Source organism: Typopeltis vanoorti, chromosome 25 (genome assembly GCF_054136105.1).
Source record: "Typopeltis vanoorti isolate ZY-2024b chromosome 25, IOZ_Tvanoo_1.0, whole genome shotgun sequence".
NCBI lineage: Eukaryota > Metazoa > Arthropoda > Arachnida > Uropygi > Thelyphonidae > Typopeltis > Typopeltis vanoorti.
The window spans coordinates 6,832,570-6,853,643 of NC_143573.1; the positions used below are offsets into that span (position 1 = coordinate 6,832,570).

A 21,074-nucleotide genomic window follows, 5' to 3' on the forward strand; every position below is an offset into this window, starting at 1 on the left:
TAACATGATGCCTACTTAATTGCTAAAGATGAAGTAGAGCATAACCACTTAAAATATGAAGAGAGTTTTCACATTTTCATCTTATGCAGTGATTTGTAAATGGTTAATCTACTGCCAATAAGGTTACTTTTGTCGCTTTCCAGATAGGGATAAAATTGTTCTCCCAACTTTCCCTGAATTGCATAGACATTCTTCAAAGATGAACTACATTTCATGTAAGTAGGGTTGTTTTATTATCCACTGACCAGCATGTCTAACTATTACCACGCAGTAATACCTTGTAATCCACTGAATTATACACAAACATGATCACGAAACCTTGATCACGGTACATAAACAGTTACACTACACTATGCGTGCCAATGGAATACTGCATATAAAATTAATCAGCACTTCCAGGAAGCTGCACCAGGATGATGAAGTAACTTGCTTTTTTTAGTGTTAAATATATAACAATTAGTTGTGAAGAAAGATTCAGTTTGCAAATGTTTATTAAGTGAACTTTGTTTCAGATGAATAATTGCTGCAGTGTTATCATTGTTCTTGAACAAAAAACTTCACATACCTTAATATGCTGCTGACTATTTATTGGACCCTTGCAAATTTTCCAGCTCAGTTCCTTCTCCCTGTTCCATAGGTCTGCCATTTTTATTTGAGGGAGGGGTTCGGGTTTTTCTTTTGCCTGCTTGATTAATAGTAATCACAAACAATGCTACTGTGGCAATCCAGAAAAAAGTGATGCTAACCTGTAAAATTACCAAAAATGAAGTTCTTATTTATGCAGTTATATGAAAACTAACAAAATAGAATAGCTATTAAATTATTATTCCTTAAACTTTGTCACTGTTTCTGCACTCAGACAGTGCATTCTACTCACCATCCATTTCTCACACAATCAGCTTCCAGGAATGGCCTCTTGAACTACCCATCTCTTCCACATTATTCTAGTAACTACACTTATGTCTCAGTCATATCCTCATCCTCCTATTCACAAGACTTAGTAAATTGCATTTCTTTTTTCATACTTGGCATTCTTGAGACCAGAAATCACCTTTGTTAATTGCCTTTAGATCTTTTCCTGTGTACTGTTATCCCCTTGAAAACCAGGCACAATACATGTGGCCTGATCAAGCAAGAACATTACTGGGTTACTACATGTCGCTACCTTCTAAAAGTTTAGGTGCTTGTTCACCATAACCACATATTTGTTATCTTCATACTCTGCATCTCATCTTTGCTTCCTGAGTTTTATAACCTTATGCACAGAACTATCAACCCCACTCACCCAGTCTATTCAAGTCCTCTTTGTAGAGCCAGAACATCTGCTCAACTCTTCATAGTTCTTACCAACTTTGCATCAAATGCAAACATATCCCTCATTCAAGTCTTTCCCAATATCATTAACTACTGTGTTGAGCATGCCACTAGTTATTTTCTGGATGACTGCTTCTCCATACTATGAGAAAGTGGCAAAAATTAATGAGGTTATTAGAATGCAAATGGATAAAGTGAAAAAGTTGAATGATTTGAAAGGAGAAGAGAATGGTATGAGGAAGAACATGCAAGAGTTGCTACTTTCAGTGAGAGAATTAAGATAGTGAGTTTGTTGCTACGGTATGAGAGTTGAGCTGAGGAGGAGGACCATAATAGTGAATGAGTCAATACGTAGGTTATGCAAGAGGAAAGACATGGAGTGAGTTTGATGGACAAAGGGACTTATAGATGGATGAAGGATGGCTTGCATCTGAATGGATTTGGGGTGCAGAGTCTAGAAGAAGTGTTGAAGTGAAAGTAGATCTGCAAAATCAGGGAAACTAGAACTTTTATTGAGGAAGCTGTTGGAGTAAACAGATACCAGTGAGACAGTTATGTGTAAGACTGTGCAGAAATTGCCTAAGTTTTACCACTGATAACAAACTAATGGGATAGTTATTATAAAGACAGTGGCAAGCTTAAGGAGCTATTGCACTTTACATACAGTAATGCCAGGAGGAGTTTTTGTAATTGGTTAGTTCATCCTGGCCAAAGGTTATTGGCATTAGTGACATAGCTGAGTTAGTGAGATCAAATGTGAAGGGTAAAGTGTTTTCAGGGAGGATGGAGAGAAAATAATTGGGAAGGGGAGTATTATTGATGATAGCTGATGAACTGCAACCAAAGAGAGTGAAACACATTTGAGGCCATCTGGTGGGAGGTAGTGGCCAGCATAACAAAATATACAGTTTGTTGCTTTTATAGACATGGGGATAGTATACATCAACATATAAGCTCCATGAGTGGAAGTTGGGTAATTATTATGGAGGACTTCATAGATTGGAAAGAGGAAAGGATAAACAGGAGGGATGGAAATGAAATTTATGCAGCTATAAGGAATAATTCCTTGAGTCAGTATGTGATGAAATGTACTATGGGTTTGAGAGTGCTAGATCAGATCTATTAATTGCATCAGGGAATTTGTCTATTACCAATATGACCACATTGCTATTAACTGATGAAAGTGATCATATATGTGGAATTACAGGGCTAGTAAGTACAACAACTTAGGAGATTACTTGGATCAAGCTGGATGTTGATAGTAGTAAAGGAGTGTTTGAGGGAAGTAATAGACTGCATACCTAGATTTAGGAGAATAAATCAAGTGGGAGTTAAATGGATGGATATCATCATTAAGCAGGTGCTACAAAAAAAGAAAAATCTGTGGAGGGAATTAAAGGAGAAAGGTGACCAGCAAGCTCATGAATAGTACAAAGCATAGACCAGAAGGGTAGCCAGTGTGGTAAGAAAGGCAAAAGCACGGTATGGAAAATTAGCTGTACAGACCAAAGATAATCCCAAAGAGTTTTTTTGCCATGTTGCAAGTAAAAGGAAGAACGATTTTAATGAATGCTGATGATAGAGAGGTAACAATCAGACGAAATAGAATTACTAAGTGAACACTTTGCAAGAGTGTATTATCCAAGTGGAGATATTGCAGTAACAAGAGAGGCAAAGACTTATATTGAAACGGAGGTAAATGAACTGAAAGTGTATAGCATATTACAGAACCTTAGTGTGAATACAGCTATAGTATTAATTCTCGACTCTGGGTTAGTTTTCCAGGGGGGGGGGGTATTCACTCAAAGGGCATGTTATCAACCAAATTCTGGATATTTCTGCATTGTTCTATAATTCAAAATTGTTCCACTTCATTTAAATAAAATGGAACAATTTTGTCCTGTTTCCATTCCTTTGAGACCTGTCCCATTGCAAGGCTGGTAACTATTGGAACATTCCCTTCAAATACTTATCAGCAAGTTTGCTAATTCCTCATATACAGGGTGTTCGGGATAAATTTGACAGTTTCATAAGGAAAAAGAAAATCTTCTTTGTATCTATTAAATTTAATGAATTGACAAAAAAACATTACAGGCAGAGTTAATTACAATACTATCAACAAGATTTACTCAAAATAACCACCATTAGCATCGATCACAGCTTCAATTCTGCTTCGGAACCTCGAACAAGCTGATGCTACAGTCTCCCTGGGAAGGGCCGCAAAAACTGTTTTAATTTTATCCATTAACTGGGCTTTTGTATTACTGGAAGTGAGATTGGTGTCTTTTTCAACTGCGCCCCATACAAAATAATCCATGGGGTTAAGGTCTGGGGAGTTTGGAGGCCAAACATTTGGACTGGTGAAGTCGTAGAAATTTTCAGACAACCATTTTTGACTTTTCCCAGAGGTGTGGCAAGGGGCCGAATCCTGCTGCCATACATACGGCCTACCATTGGCTACCCTTGTTATCCAGGGCTTGACTACAGTTAGCAACTCCACGAACAAAGCCTGAATTCCAATGCCAGGGTTCTTCAACACCTGTTCCTGCAGATTTGCGAGGAATTCTGCTGTACGAACGCAATCAGATCGTCTGCTAGGGATCTTTCTTCTTGCTACATCCTCGTAGTCACCATTGCAAGTCTCTAGTTCATGCCTGATTGTTTTTACTGTATTCAGGGAGCATTGGGCAGCAGTCGTAATATCCTTATTTTGATGGCGGGCACGAATCATCATGATACAAGTTATTCTCTTCCATGATTCAGGTGGGTTCCAGCTATCCATCCTTTCTGACATCTTGTATATGAATGAAGAAGGGTCCAAACTTTTAAATGAAGAGAAGTGTGTGTTAATACATGTAACTTACGGAAAAATATAATTAATTATAAATATGTCAAATTTATCCCGAACACCCTGTATATGTATATACCCTGCTCTGCATAATGTTATACTTATGATCCCAAAGAGGATGAAATACTTTGCTGAGTTGTTCATTTAATATCTCAATTATATCAACTGCAGTACTTCTCACTGTATTGGCTACATATCAAAAGAACTCTCTGTAATTTGTCTTAGCATTCACCAGTTAATTGCTTCTCGTATGGTACTTTTGCTATCCTTCCTAGCTTGCTCTTTTTACTTCTAATATAACTGATTATTACTACTCATCTTATGCTGCCTTGATAATGTGCAGCAATATCAGATGTTTGATGGAAAGTAGAGAAAAAGTTATGATGAATGACTTGTATATGTCATTCATCATATACAAGTATATGGACATTACTTTATAGAAATGTGGTTAATGAGAGAGAGAATTAGCAAGATAATTAATTGATGCTTTGGATATGAGAAGTAAATGACCAATAGAATTAGTTGTGGTTGTAGGAACGCTTTTCAATGTGTTGCCAAGGTTTGATGAGTTGAGACAGAGAACAAAAATCATGAATGAATGACATGCTGACAGAACTGTGTAAGATTAGGGATTTATTGGTGCAAGGACAGCAAAGGTTACAATAGTACTCAAGGTAATAATAAATTACTAAGTAATATGTTACGTACAATAAGCAAAGTAAGTCAGAAAGATGACTTGCTGGGTGGTGGTTAGCCATATAAGGACTTCTGTATATATATATATATATATATATATATATCCTTTCCTCACAGAACTACAAGGCTTGTGATTATGAAAAGCTTTGTCAGAGTCGGGTATATGGCTCAGCTAGATTAGTAAAAAATTCATTCCTTTCCTGAATGAGTGCTGATACTCTTCCAGAAGATGACAAATAGTGAGATGCATGTTGCATTCTTCACACATAGGTGAGTCATCAGTAAATAAGGATGTGTAAGATGACTGTAACCTATGTGGATCCTAGTAAGTGTGAGGAGAAGAAATTGCAGTTTGTAGATGTATGGTATGGATTTGTATCAAAAGTTAACAGATTGCATTTGAATGGTTTTTGGTGTGAGTCAACTGGAAAGACTGTTAATGCAAGTGAAATATCTGGAGAGTGGAATGGATGAGAAGTGCTTTTAATGGAAATAGTGAGAGAACAAGAATGTTAGAAGGACAGGGAAACTGAGAGACACATAAGGAGAGCAGATGTGTGTGTATATGGAGATGATCAGCATAGGAATAGAATGACCTGGGATGTAAGTCAGGTAGTTGAATCTGAGGAGATATATGGAATAAGTGGTAAATTGGCAGGCATGGTGTGGAAATCACAAACCAATGGGTAGGAACTGGTTACAGACGTAAAAGCAAACTCCCGTGTTTATTTATGAATGCCAACAACATCTGAAATAAGGGAGATGATCAGTAAAACATTTCAAATTTACTCACTCCAAAATGAAGTGAAAATGTTCAGGTTGATATCCTGACAGGAATAGAAATCAAAGGATGGAGGTGGGGGACTGCATTCACATAAGGCAGAGATGCAGGAGGAAAATAGGACCAACGATTTTGAAGCAGGGGTTGGTGAAGCTGCTTGAAGTTACTGTAGGCCATGAAATGTGGTGATAAAGAAATGTATAAGCAACTTGGGTTAGTAAACAAGGAATGAGTAATTTTATTATAGTAATATAGATTGGAATGAAGAGGTAGCATTTGTGAATAATGTATATCTCAAGAGACACTGTTAAGGAGGGCATGCGAGTGGGGTGTCACATTTTTGTCCTGTTGATGAGAGAGTGATCACTTGGGTGGTGGCCAATCATATTAGGACTTGTGAGGAAAGGATATAGGTGGAACTACAAGGCCATTGGTTATGAAAAGCTTAGGAGATTATCATAGAATGAGGATAAATGCTGCCTGGGCACTAGCAAACAGATATTTAACAGCATGAATGTATGAATACATTCTGAAAATCAAAGGGCTGAATGAAGGAAGAAATCACTGTGGAGGGCAGCACGAGATTATTACTATTATTCATCAGTTGCATGAATAGTATAGAGCAGTCAAGGAAAGAAAAAATGCAGAAATTAGGAAATCTTATCAAGAAAACTTACGAAGTTTTTCTGATATGGGACAATTATAAAGATTGTGGTAAGATGATGTTAATGGATGAAAATGGTAGATTTGGCAACTGCTGCAGAGGACATCATCAAGGTGAGCAGTTTAACAGGATGTTTCGTCTTCATCAGTGTGTATGATCTTGAGAAGCTCAAGTGTAGAAATGAAAGATGACTTAGTAGTGAGCAAACAAGAGGTTATGAGCAGTTAAGTTTTACATCAATGAAATAATTCAACTTGACATATCTTATGGGAATGTTTCAGGGAGTTAGGAACAGCACAAGTCCCAAAGGAGAGGAAAGAAGATAAAATTGTCCCACTTCACAAAAGGTAGTGATAAAGCTAAGGCTACAAATTATAGGCCGATCTGGAGTTATGATTAAGATTTTGGAAGAGATCACTGATAACAGCAGTATACTCTGTGGACAAAGGAAATGAATATACAATGGTATACATTTAGATTTTGCTAGGTTGGTAACTAAATTGGAGCAGATAGGTGACTGGATATCAGATAGATGGTATCATCAAGTTGTGTATGGGGCAGTATCCCATAAGAGGATTGTCAGTAGTAGTGTGCTGCAGGAGTGTTTTGATGCCAGTTTTTTTTTTTTTTTTTTTTTATTATTTATTTATTATATATATATATATAACAAATTTAGTTTGAAGTTTCATTAGCCTTATGCTAAAGATCTAGAGGTAAAGCAAAGCAGTTAAATATACTGAAACACTATTAAGAACAATAGTAATTGACAACCTACCAAATCATATAATTTAAAAGTTATAACAAAGATTGTAAGAATATAAACTGGATTTTTCTTTGCATGAATCCTTACAAATGAAGCACAGATTTTTTACACCAACCAAACTGAATATGTAATCTGCAGTATATTCCAGAGCCTGATATCATTTTCGTTACCTACCCTTTGTACTCTCCTGAAACCCAAGTTATGAAAATCTGTGTACAGTGGGTTAAATGTTCTGATCAGAGCCTTTAAATAGGATTATCACACTGTGCAGCAATCCTTGGTCTCTTTGCTACCTATATATTTACAACAAATTTTGACTTCCTATCCACATATTTGTGTATTTTACTCTTTAAACTTTAAGATCCACTGATAGACAATCTCATTCAATTTCTCACCTTTCCAGGTTTTTTTTTTTTTTTTAATCCTTCAGAAGATGAAGATTACTCTATCTCCTCTTATTGGATTTTTCATCCAGCAAATAGTGTATTGTTGCTTTGATTGTTCAGAATTACAATTGAACTTCTACTACCCACATAAAAGAACTCCTTGGGATTTTTCTTGTACCTCATTACTAATTTCTCCTTCTTTACTATACTCTAGTTTATTCCTCATGTAGCTACTCTCCACTTGGCTATTTATCCCTTTGCCATAACTATTTTTTCTGGTCATCCATTCAATCCTTCACTCTTTGTAGTACAATTTTGCCTTTTGGGTTGAAAGACCCAAATTTAAGTCCTATCTAAGATTCAAGAATATAAGGGCTGTGAAAATGAAAGTGAGTTAATGTCAAATAGAAGAGGCAGGGGTTCTTTATTCTGTAAAACAAACCTGCTCAGGAATTCATGCAAGGCTTCCTAGTAAGAGGGTACCATTTCCAGTTTTTGAATCTAATCAAATGTGGATTGATTAACATTATTTGTTTATTCACGATAAGAGAATATGTGATTGCTGCCTGGATAGCTTTCCAGCACCCTGCTTATTGCTAGAGACTCTAGACACCAAAAGTACACACATTTGGTGTCTAGATCAGTGTTTGGATTATTATGTTTAGTTTTTTGATCCCATGCAAATGAGAGCTGAAATAGAAGTTTTCTGGAAGAGTTGGAGATCAAAACTTCATAAGGAAGGCTATTCCAGAGAACAGAGGTAGATAGAGGAAAAGAAGAAGCAGGTTCAGTGCATTTACAGAAAAATGTTCAGCAGCTGCTACTCTTATTTGACAGGCCCATCAGAAAGTTGAGGAATCATTTTTAAGTACCTGTAGAAAAGACTTGGACCTCTATGTCACAGGCATCAGAGAGAGAAATTTCATTCAGTCTGATGATTTGAGCATTACTGAGGATAAGGGGGTGAGCTGATATCTCTTTTGTGAGAGAAAAGGCAAGACTACATTGAAGGTGACCAAGTTATCCTTGCTCTGTCGAAGAATGGTATAGATTGTGTTTAAGGAAGCACTGGTTGTAGGTGATCTTGAAGTTGGGATGCCTGAGCACTTGCATGGTTTGTCACAGGAGTAGGATGAATGTAGTGTACTATCATCAGCATAGCTGTAGTTAGTGGCGACTGAGAGTAGGTCATTTATGATGGAACAACATAAGCATTATTCCACCATAATGCATTATACTATAGGCTTGCAAGCTTCTGTGAGGGATAGCAATTTGTCATTACTATTATTAAAAAAATATTAACTCACATAAGTTGTTGCTCCTCCTCCTCCCAAGGCAATAACTTGAAAGCAATCACTGAGTGAGGGACAGTAGCACACTCAGGATTTAATCTCCCCCCCCATCCCAAGATTAAATTGAGTTGAGTAGACGATTTGAGAATACATACTACGCATTGCATACAATCTATGACTGAGCATCCGCAATAATTGCTAATTCATAAGTAATATAAAAATAGAAGACATGACACAACATAAATTAAAAAAAAATGAATTTTAATTGGGAAAAGATTTTTAGAAAATTTTCTTTTTTTTAATTCCCTTTTTCTTTGTGGGGGACCAGGGCCCCTTGGCCACCTCTCTGGTTGCACCACTGGTGAGGGGATAGCTTCTTACGCTATAACCCTCCCCTTCCATTTGAATAATTCAAATTTACTATATACACTGTATATTTCTTTTCATGAAAAATAACATAACAGGTGGATGGGACTGCAGTTGATTTTTCCCTGGACACTTTCCATATGGAATTTATAGAAAACCACTGGTTATGCTATATACAAGATAACCATACTAGTTAACAATGTAAGATAAGAAATGCACTGATTTAAAAAGAACAAACCATACATGAATCAAATGGCATATAAGAAGAATGGGAAAAATCTCTGAAACAGAACCTAACAAAGCTTAGGATTAAATTGAATAGAAAAAGAGGACTACAAAACTTTTTTTTTTTTTTAATCCCAAAGTTACTAGAAATGGCTCAATTCCAATACAGTAAGAAGCAGAAATTGATACAAAGGAAACTGCAGCTGCAAAATGAGAAGTAAGAAAAAAACAGAGATGGAACAATTTTGTAACAACTAGGAAAGGATATACCTAAGCCACAACCAAAAACCTATAAAATACATGAACAGAGAAAGAAAAGGTAAAAATACAAACAATAGATCATTCTTTGTTGTATAAAATATTATGTCAGAACAATTCACATTGGTGAGTACAGACCCATCTTACTTCCTACAATATACACTAGGTATGTTATATCTGTAGACTGGGCTTCTGCTTTGTAGTTATCTTTAGGGGGAACCCCCACCACAAGGATACCTATCATCATGCTAGTAACTTGACATAGGGAAACACATATTACTTTCAAGTCTTAAAGAAATCTAAACCAGATGGGAAAACTGGAAAAAGAAAATGTTCCATGTAGCATCTTTCACCACGTTTTTCTTTTTGTGAAATATGCTACATGGAACATTAGAAACATAGCAAATTTAATTCTTCATCTAACACTTTCATTTAAACAGACAATATATAATTATAGTTGGAGATCTTAATGCCAGACAGAACAGGAATGAAAAAAATAATATATTATATATAGAGAACCAACAGTAAACAAAAATGGAAAACAACTCATTATTTTATACTGTGTATAATTAATGCATTCTACAAACAAAAATATACAGGGTGTGCAGGAGGATAAAAATCAATAATAGACTATAGCAAATGTTAAAGTAAAGGCAGGAGAAGGCTAGAAATAGATTATTTAGCACAGGTAAAATTAAGGTTTCCAACAAATTGGTTAGAAAAAATACATGGATATTGGAATAATATAAAAGATTATTACATCAGTAGCATATGAAAGTCTAAGGACAATGAAATAAAAAAGATTAAGTAGCTGGGAAAAATTTGTATCATACCTAGAAAATATGTATAAAATACTAAAGCACATGAATGCAGGTATAGATTTAAAAAAATTATTGAATTACTTGATCAAAAAAATACACCAAAAACTTACAAAATGTTTAAATTAAATTTTTTAAAGATTCATATAAACGAAATATATTTACAAATTAGTAATACCTATATTTAAAAAGGAGGATAAAGCAAAACCTAATTACAGAGGTATTAGTTTATTGAATGCATGCTACAAAATATTAGAATATCAAAAAGAAACTCATCTTCTGTTTATAGATTTTACTTTATGAAAAAAGCATTTGACAAAGAATAAATATATACCTAATATTTTACCATATGCAATATTGAATATATATATATATTATTATTATTTGACACCTCCAGGGAGTCCAACGACTCATCGAGGGAGAATGTGCCAACAGCATCGAACGATTGACCCCTTTCAACTACTAACCACACTCAAACTTACTTAACTGAGCCAATAGTAGCAGAGGCGCTACCAATCGACCAACCTTTGCCGAATATACAAAGATAATGAAAAAATATCTGAAAAACAATAAAAACCAATGAGTGTAAGATAGGGATGTCCTCTGTCCCCAACACTTTTTAATTTTAATATTAATACAGGTAAAATTTCCCAGAAAAACAATATGCTATTATTTGTAGATGATCATATAGGGCAATATTCTTTGAACAGTTTGGAATGAAATTATCCATAGATAAAACTGGCATTTTGTGGACAAACTCCAGTTAGATAAATGCTTTCATTTATTGTGGTGTGAAATATTTGAAGGAGAAAAAGACTTTTACAGATCGTAGGCCTGATAAATAGAACACTCAATCCAAATATTGTACAACAAGAAACATGCTTGAAAATATACAATACTTTGGCAGTGTCTATATTATATGGCAGCAACATTTGGGCAATAAACAAGTGAAATGAGGATGAAGATATAAACAGTAAAATAAAATATAAATCAATTGGAAAAAGGCCTGGTAGACCAAAAAAGGATATTAGATGGATCTTCTTTTCAGCCATTTTCTGTCCACTGCTGGACGAAGGCCTCCTCCAGTTCTTTCCACCTTTCTCTGTTCTTGGCAATGGTTGACCAACTTTCCCCGATAAACTCTGACCGTTCATCACTTCACCTTCTTTTAGGACATCCTCGGCTTTGTTTCCCTTCTTTATTAGATGGATAATGAAACCAAATATGGGTTATATCTGTAATTAGCACTGTGAAGATGCTATTAAACGGTATTGTAGAGAAACTATTAGAAGAAAAAAAAAATCGGAACGAAACATGTTGCCTTTAAATAACGTTTGTATTAATAAAATTTAAGTATTTACCACACTCTTGCAGTCAAATTTAGAACAAATATCAGAATGGAAAGATATATTAAGAGGAGTACATCATCACCTCTGCTTTAATTATAATCTGGAAACAACAATCCATTTAGTATAAAGATAGTGTATTTAAGTGCTGTAGTGCAATTGGAAGAACGACAGTATGTTGTGACCTTCAATTTGAAAAGGCCTAAGTCCGATTCTCGTCATGGCGGGAGGAATTTTTATATGGACGTTTTTCAATCGAAGGTGAGTTAGCCGATCTCATACGGAGATAGCAGGGTTTTTCATCCCACATACAGACAAATTGGCCCTAAAGAACATGCAATTTACAGAAAAAATACTAGCTGTGGTAGTGGCAAGCTGATGATGATTGGTAGTGGTGGAGATGGAGAGTTGTACAATACAATACGTGTACTGTGATGACTTCAGACTCCTTGGAGGTGTCACGAATAATAATTTGTTGATGACCATTAAATGAAATTTCAGAACAATATAATACGAAAATATATCAAATCAAAAGAGAAAACCCCAATAAGTGAAATAGTGATTGGTAATAAAATATTAGACAAAATAAATTCTTTTATTTATTTGGGAATATGTAGCTCAGTGGAAGTGGCACTTGGTCGCTCGAAGTTTGACTTAAGTTCAAGTCTAGTCACCGACTGGAGGAACTTTTTCTAAGCATTTCTTCGACCGGTTCCCGAGTTAATCAATCTCTGGCACAGGCAAGCGGGTTTTTCATCCTGTAAACTTGAGAAAATCGATCTTAGTACCCACATTATTTCAGACAGTGACATATCTTGTTAGGGTTAGGTACCAAGAGATGGCAACACTTGTTTGCCAGCCTCTTCATCGGTCGCTGCTATAATTAGTGATATTATTTCAGACAGTGACATATCTTGTTAGGGTTAGGTACCAAGAGATGGTTGCCATTGTTAGCATTTAAGGAATGCACATGAAGATGACCAAGACAGTAAGAGCTCCGCATGGTTTGAAATAAGTTGTAGAAAACCAAAATGAAAGATTGAATTTTAGAGTTGCTAGAACAAGTGAAAAAGAACAGTGTGAGTTGAGAAGGGCCATGAAATCAATGACTAGATAGTGCAAAAGGACTAGAAAGAAAAGTGCTGAAGTAGGAATGAGATATGGGTTGATAATGAACATAAACTAAAATAGTGATATTCAGAGAGAAGAGGACGAAAAATGCAAATTCAAAAGGAGCTAGAGATGTTAAGAACTTCACATACTTACGGTTCAACATGACACATGATTTAGACTAATAAAGAGTAAGACCTCGAATAACAAAAGCGAAAGTAAACCTAGAGCCAATGAAAAGATAAATCAGTGAGACTGCTGGAAACATGAATATTTACAAGCATTCTGTATAGTTGTGATACATGAGGAATGATCAAAGACTGGTAGATGAGTATTGGAACATGTTATAGAAGATTCTATAAACTAGGTGGTGAAGAACTGTATTGCAAAGTAAACTTAAGTTTTTTTTAGAGATATCCGAAGAATGTTTAACAGTATAAAGATCAAAATCTTGATGTTTGGTATAAACAGAAGAGAACGGCCCAGACAAGAATGACTAGATGATGTGAAGGAGTCATCTGGCTCTTTTGCCATTTCTCTCTGTCTAGAGAGAAATGGCAAAAGAGCATTGGACCCATGGGTATGATGATAAATGGATTTGGAATCGAAAGAAATTGTTATTTAGTTTGAAAGTGCAGAGTTCGGAAAAACAGCTTTTAAGGAGTTAAGGGAAGTAAGCGAGAATGATTGCTGAACGTAACCCCTCAGGTCTAACCATTATGACTACTAGTACAACAGTTCAACTAATCACACAGCTCATTTTGCTTGAACTTCGCTGTCTCGATGACCTTTAGCCTTTTTTCCCGTTAGCGACTTTTAAAATGGCGACGACCTTTGTTCTTCGTTGGCTGGTGACTGCAGTACACTCGATGAACTTCCAACAGTGAAAATTTGAATCTTGCTTATCCGATTTTGGTAATTTGAACGTCCCTGTCTTCAGCGTGATCAGTAGAATTAAATAGTAGCACTTTCAAGTTAGAAACATGAGTTAATTAACACTTCAAACCTATAAAACCAGGAGCAGCGGTACAGCGTACGTGCATTAGCCAAAACAAGAAAGGTGGAGATGTGTAAGAGAGCACAAGATGAAATATATACTGTAGTTGGTTGTTGCTGTTGCAGGCCAGGGAAGAATGCGAATAGTATGCATTAGCATGATGAGTAATTATAGAGACAGACTGGAAGAAAGGAAATTGAATTTATACAGCTGCTAAGAAATAATTACTTGAGACAGCAAATAACAGGACTAGGAGTGTTGGATCTAGTGATAGTATCAGAGAATTTGTCAGTAGCTAATACCCAGTTATTTGCTGATGCAAAACTGGGTAAAGCAATAGTCAATCAGGATGATTTAAATAGACTTGTTCCAGTTTAATTCCCTGTTGCTACATTAAAGCTTAGAGAATATGTTATAAACAGTGGGCAAAATAGTTATCAGATTACCTGGACATAATTCTTATAGGTTAAGGGAATAAATCCTGTATTATTTTACGGCCGAGTACGAAACTCGGAGATCGAAATCTAAGAGTTTCATGCCAAAGAACTATCGGCGAGCCATAATGTTGTACTACCCAAGTGATGACTTACGCTTGGATTCGCTGATAGTTCTTTGGCATGAAACTCTTAGATTTCGATCTCCGAGTTTCGTACTCGGTTGTAAAATAATACGGGATTTATTATCCCCCTAACTTAATTTATGTCGCCGGAAAAATAACCTCTTGGCTCTTTATCATAATTCTAGATAAATTTATATGTTGGTTAGACATACTTCTAATTTTTTAGGAAATGACGATGTAAACTAAATTATTAATTATAAAAACTTTACCTACCTATACTTCAGCAATGTTAATTGCCATCTTCAGGATCGCAAAATAATGAGACTGAAATGGATCCTAAAAGAGTCCGCTAGCAGGCTAAATTGGGTTGTCTTGGGTGCATGAGACCACCCCAAATTTGGGAAGCTCACATTCTAAGATCGTCAGCCCACTAGAGGGCGCCTTTAGGACCGACTTCAGCCTCGCTGTTTCGTGATCAATGAAGATGGCAATGTAATATTGCCAAAATATAGGTAGTTATTAATTATAAAAAATTTAGTTTAAGTTGTCATTTCCTAAAAAGTATGGAAGTATACCTAGACATAAATGCTGAGATAAGGAGGTTATTATTCATCTTTACAAGGCTACATATGCTGGATTATTGCACACAGATCTGGACATCTCTGTTCATTAAGGGACAAGTGAATGGTAAAGAGAAGCAACCTAGAATGCTTCCCTATGAGGATAGACTAAATCAAATTGAACAAATCGAAAAGAGGAAATATGTTTCTATCATGCAAGTTATTAAAGAGTTTTATGTGCATAGAGAGTAGTGAATGAGTTCTAGGAGAAGTATGATAGGTATTGTGTGAATAATGGTTAGTGGGATGGCTTTAATTTTGATCCTTCGACTCCATGGAAGTTATTGAGAAAATTATTAGGAAATATGAATCTCTAAGGTTTAGTTCGAGTCTAAAAGAACCAAACCTGTGAGGTTGATTGATCTAGTCAAGGAGAGATAAGATCATAACAACACAGGAAGTTACAAATTCTTTATCTTAGGTGAAAAGTGAATTTTATGCACTTGTATCGTACTTATTTGGAGGCTTGAAAAAAGTTTCATGTTTGTCTTCTAGAGCAGAGTATTAAACCCCCTTTAACCTTTCATGGTAGGATTTGCATTAAAAAAACTTAGGAACTTTCTATAAGCTAAGAGTATGCTTTAGCTTTCAGACATTTTTTTCTAAGTCATGGGAAACTTTTGAAAGGAATACAGAAGATAAAATGTTTTGAATTATTGGAAAAGACCACCAAAAGAATCCAAGATTTTGTTTGTTTTACTGATAAGGACATTCTCAGTTTCAAGAGTAATCAATGTTAGGAAGAATTCAAATATTGCATTCCTTCTAATAACTGTCTGCACTGCTTGCAAACAGATTGGAAAAGATGGAAAAGGAATAGAAAACGTTTTGGACCGTGTGGTTTTAATAAGAGATTATTAGATTCTTCGCATCAGAAATGACTTCAAAATTGAAAATTACTCTTTTGCAAAAAGACAAAGCCACAGCATTACATGATCAAGTTGTGAGCAAAAAATTGCTAACAGCCTCTTTCATCCTTGATAAAGAATGAGTGGGAAAGTCATGGGAGATCGTAGGTTTCTTTATAGCCACCTTTAAAGTGAGTATGGATAATAAATGTGGCGAAAAATAAGAATATAGAACGTTGTGGATATTAAATCAGACTGAGGCAGTAATTCTCAACCTATGGGCGCGAAGAAAGTGGAAATCAAAAGAAACTATTAACTTAAAAACAGATTTCGGTCTAAATATTCTGCTGCATACTTTCTTGATTTTACTTTCGGAATGATATTCTGTGAACTTGAATTTGTTGACGTCGATGCTCCACAGTCGTCAGATACCCGCTTACTTCCAATTAAAAATGTATCCATTTTTCTACACTAGAAAAGATTGTTTTTATACTGTGTATCAGAGTCGTTGCGAAAAGGAGTAAAATAACGCCGAACATCGACTTGCCATTTCAATCCTTATTTATACTCACAGAAACATTTCCAGAACATTCGCGACTTCCGGTAATGAAATCGCGAATGTTTCCGAAACGCCGATACGATTCAACGGTCTGTGCAGTGATGCCAGATTTATAACATTTTTGAAAGATTTGATGACGTATTTAAAAATTTTAATTAATTCCTTTTTTTTTTGCTGGCTTATATGGGTTTTGTCTGTCTTAACACAGGAATTGCAAGGTGGGGGAACGCCACAAAAACTAATATTAAAAAACGGGGCACACATGAAAGAAGGGTGAGAAACACTGGACTAAGGTAAAGCAAGAATTTGACCTCGATTCAGGACCCATGAGTTAATCACAGATAATGTAAATGAAGAATAAGAGAAATTCAAGATATAATGGTAGGAATAGCAGAAGGTGTGAGAGCGTAAGAACAGGTGAAAGCAGAAAATGAAAGACAGAACAAGTAGGAATTAAAAGAGGACTTTTGGTTGTTTGGTTGGTTGGTTTAGCACAAGGAAAGCAAAGGTTATCGCAGTACACAAGGTATTAATAGAGAAAGATTAGTAAATAAAACGTATGTAGAAAAGTTAAGTATTTTATAATCAAATATTTGATTAAATTTAAAAAAAATCAGCTAACGCCTTTTTATTCCCGTATAGGGAGTAGGCGAGGCCGTTTAGCCCTATCTAACTTTTGGAGACTGAATGGGCAGTTCAATCTCCACTAGCAGCCAATCAGAGATAGTTGGGCCAAGGCTATCACTAATTAAGCGGCACGCAGTGAAGAGAGATGGCTCAACAAGTGCCGCCATCTCGTGGTCCCTAACCTTAACACAATAAATTTAATTCCTGAAATAATGTGGGTTCTACGGCCGATTTTCTTCAGTTTCCGGGAGAAAAAACCCACTTGCCCATGTCAGAGATCGACTAATTCGGGAACTGGTAGAAAAAAGGCTTAGAAAAATTTCTTCTAGTCGACGACTAGATTCGAAAAAAGTCTTCCTTCGTGTGGTTAAGCGCCGTGGTGTGCAAACGCCACATCCACTGCGCTACACAGACTTCTTTCTTTGTAAAAAGTTAAAAACGTTATCTAATTTTTCCCGAGTTTAAGCAGTCTGCTTTGGGACAATGATTTTCTATTGAATTTTTTTGATTAAGAGAAGTTAATTTTCACTCATTTTGTTTACTGCAGCACAGACATTACTCACAGACACACAAAAAAGGAGAATACCAATAATGGAAATGAAAGTTTTTTTGAGGAAAGACAGAATAAGTAAGGAATTATTTGTGATGAAAATCTTGAAGAAATGCTTGCAAACTCCTGCTTGAAATAGGACATATACAAGAAAGAATATATATGAAATGAAAATAGGGGGAGGGAGACCAACAGGAAATTCAGAAAAAAGAAACCAGCTGGAACAATCTTCATGAAGAAAGAAATGGAGAGCTTTGATCTACTGAACTGATGTTCAGATAGATCACAGTACACACTGGCAATTTCTTTTGGGGTGTTTATTGATGATGAATGTATTAGTTGGTAAATGATTTTCCATAGCATATACATTGGCAGTCCTGTTCTGGACTAAATGTGTTTTTTTTTCTCAAGTCAATGTACATTAAGTGTGATGTAACATTAAAAAATAGTACATTTCACTACTGCTTTCCATCTAAAATTAGCTGGGTGCATTGCAAAAGCTGTTACAAGTAACCTGGAAACATCTGCCTTGATGTAGCGTTGACAGCAACAGTGTAGAAGGCTGACCGAGAGATGCCAGAATCCCACAGCTTAACAGATAGATCAAAATTGTTTAAATGACTGCACAATTCGACAGTGGTTTGTAAGAAAATCATTGGAATCCACAACTCAAGCAGACTTTCTTGTTTCTCTCTCTGTCTTTCTTATATGTATAGCGGGTACAGAAACAATCACATCCGTGTGCCAGAGAGGTGAAAAAGGCTTTTTGATCTGATCTATTCCAGTTGTTTCACGTTAATAACGATTAACAGCAACATGGATCAATTGTGCAGGTCCAACACTGCAGTGTGAGATTAGCAATGCGAGGATGTTAGGCATACGTTTATTCTCTTACAGATGTGTGGGCAACATCTGAATACCATGCTCTACTTAAACGTTTTTGTCTTTAAGGTCCTTCATGTTCATACAGTTTATTCATGTAGTAATTACTTCCAGCAGGATAACGTGCCATCATGTCACAACACACAGCTTGATTGAGAATTGCTCTAGGAGTGTGAAGATCACTTTGCTATGTTTTATTGATCTTCTTGGTCAATAACCAAAACTGAATTTGAGAATTATAGAGGAATTTCCTACGAGTGTTCTTAGTAAAATTTATGAAAGCATATCTGAGGAAAGGCTAAGAAAATTGGAGGAGAAACTTCCAAATAGAAGTCGTCAGAATCAGATTTTCGCTTGAAGAAAATAGTTGAAAAATCTTCGGAATATAACAAGAACTATTTAAGTTTTACATCTGGAAAAGCTGTCCAAATGCTACAGTTATATGTTGTTAAAGGGCATTATATCGAGTAGCACTTTGACTCTATTTAAGCTGTAAGTCAGCAGTTAGACTTTGAAGAAAAATGGTTTGATGTTAAATCTGCTGTCTATGAGAGAAGGGCTCACATTATCATGATGTTACTCATAATCTATATTTAATCAATCACATTATGAAGAAGAGTGGCATTAAACCTGATATCAGAATTACAGATGTTAATCTTAGCTCTTTACATTAGTCAATGATGATATTTCTTAAATAAATCCAGGTCAAATCTGAGGGATTGAATAACTGTAATAAAGTTGGTAAGAAAGACAAACACTGTGAAAATAGGCAGGAACATGAAAAATCCACAGAACAAGTACAATATTTCAGCTATTTTGGCACTGTTTGTAGTGAAGATAGCAAATTAAGCAAAGCTGGTATAGTAGGAAGACAATTGAATAAATTTATATTGAATAAGAGAGAAATTAGTCAAAACAGTGTGTTCAAACCAATTTCACGTTATGGATATGAGAGCTTGGTTAGAAATAAAACATTTGATCAAAAACTCGAGACCACAGATATGAGAGTTCTGAGATAGATTGAAGAGATGGCATCAATGAGCAGAATCATATTATGAAAGAATTTAGAAATGTATCAGCAGAGCTAATCTTAGGTGACATGGTCACTTAAACAGAATGTAAGAGGAAAAGATAGCCAAGAAGTGTTTCATTGCCAAGATAATAGGGAAAAACCAAGATCTTGATGGCCTTAACAGACCAAATCTAAGCTCTGACTATGTGGAGTCCTGACAGCTCACTGATTAATTTGGAAGAAAACTGTTGATGAGAAGTTAATCAGGGTACATATCAGGAATTCGATGACGATGACAAAAATACAGTAGTGTGTGACTTTTAAAATAAGCAGCTTTTTGATATTCACACGATTATTATACAGTATAATGCATTCATACACTAATATATTTAGTTAAAAATTTTAATTTATACGTTTTTTGTAAGTTCTACCTGTAACCAGAAGGTCCAGTCATGGATGTACCATGCATCGACATGAACCACAAGGAGCAAATTGTATGCCGTGGTCAGTTGACTCACCATATCTGCCATGTTGCCTGAGATGTAAATCACTGGGATAGAGACTGCCAGAATTCCTAAAAGATAAACAAATGATTTGGTTTCAAGAGTACACAAATACTATTCCTAATATACAGAATGCTTAGAAGAAATCAACCGAACTTCAGGGATTGATTTCTTGTGAGATTTTAAGTTAAATAAAAAGCTAAAATCAATAGGATACAAAGATACTGCAATTTCTCGATTTAAATCACACTGCATATGTCATAGTCTAATTCTTGCGGCAACCTCAGTGCTAGTAATCAGTGTTCGTGTGGCGTGCTATGAAGTCATCTGGAATGGGTTGTTTTGAATTTGAACGACCAAACTAAGGCTATGAGGCCAATATGTTCTTCTGGCCATTTGTCTGTTTTGCGGGAGGATTAACTCTTCTGGATGAACTGAGTTCAAATGCGCAATCTTATTGCATGAGGGATACAAACGTCGGATTTTCCATCCTGCTGTCCACTAATTTCTTCATGAAACTATCATTCGGTGTCGCATTGAGCTTAATGTTAATAACCAAGTTCAGAATACTGTACTTTGAACAGTAGAATGCACTTCTCTGACAAGTCAGTACTCAAAAATATCCACCTGCTTTTTAAGTTCCAAAAATGAATGCACCAACTAATGTGCTCATGCATCTGTATGACTATGAACTGTGACCTTTTGCATCGGATAGATACAAATCATGATGTGTGCAGGGCACTTCATTTATTGGCAAAGCGAAATTTACTCCAGATGGAATGGAGAATTCTGGTAATAAGAATTTATGGAATGGTGAAAATCCTTATGTAATATTTGAAATTAATCCAATGTGGTTTAGAAATTTATTAAATAGCGGTAAGATCATTATTAGTAGTAGTACGGGAAACTACAAGGAGTCCTTAGACTCATCGAGGGAGGCCCTAACATCATGTCAAGAACAACTATTCAACATTCACACAGTATCTATCATACCTCGCCTTGAACTCATTTACAGTCATAGCACCCACAGCAGACTCTGGCAGCTTATTC

The 21,074-nt window shown here is 35.7% G+C and overlaps 1 protein-coding gene across 1 annotated transcript in view; it reads right to left on the reverse strand.

Moving 5' to 3' along the window:
* Positions 1 to 581: 581 nt before the first annotated feature.
* Positions 582 to 21,074, reverse strand: part of LOC150092513 (uncharacterized) — a 45,788-nt gene continuing 25,295 nt past the window's right edge. Inside the window, exons 3-4 of the mRNA XM_090414222.1 lie at positions 19,953 to 20,095; positions 582 to 746 (exon numbers count right to left, since the gene is read on the reverse strand). Of these exons, the coding sequence (XP_090270348.1) occupies positions 582 to 746; positions 19,953 to 20,095 (308 nt within the window). The remainder of the gene's footprint in view (positions 747 to 19,952; positions 20,096 to 21,074) is intronic.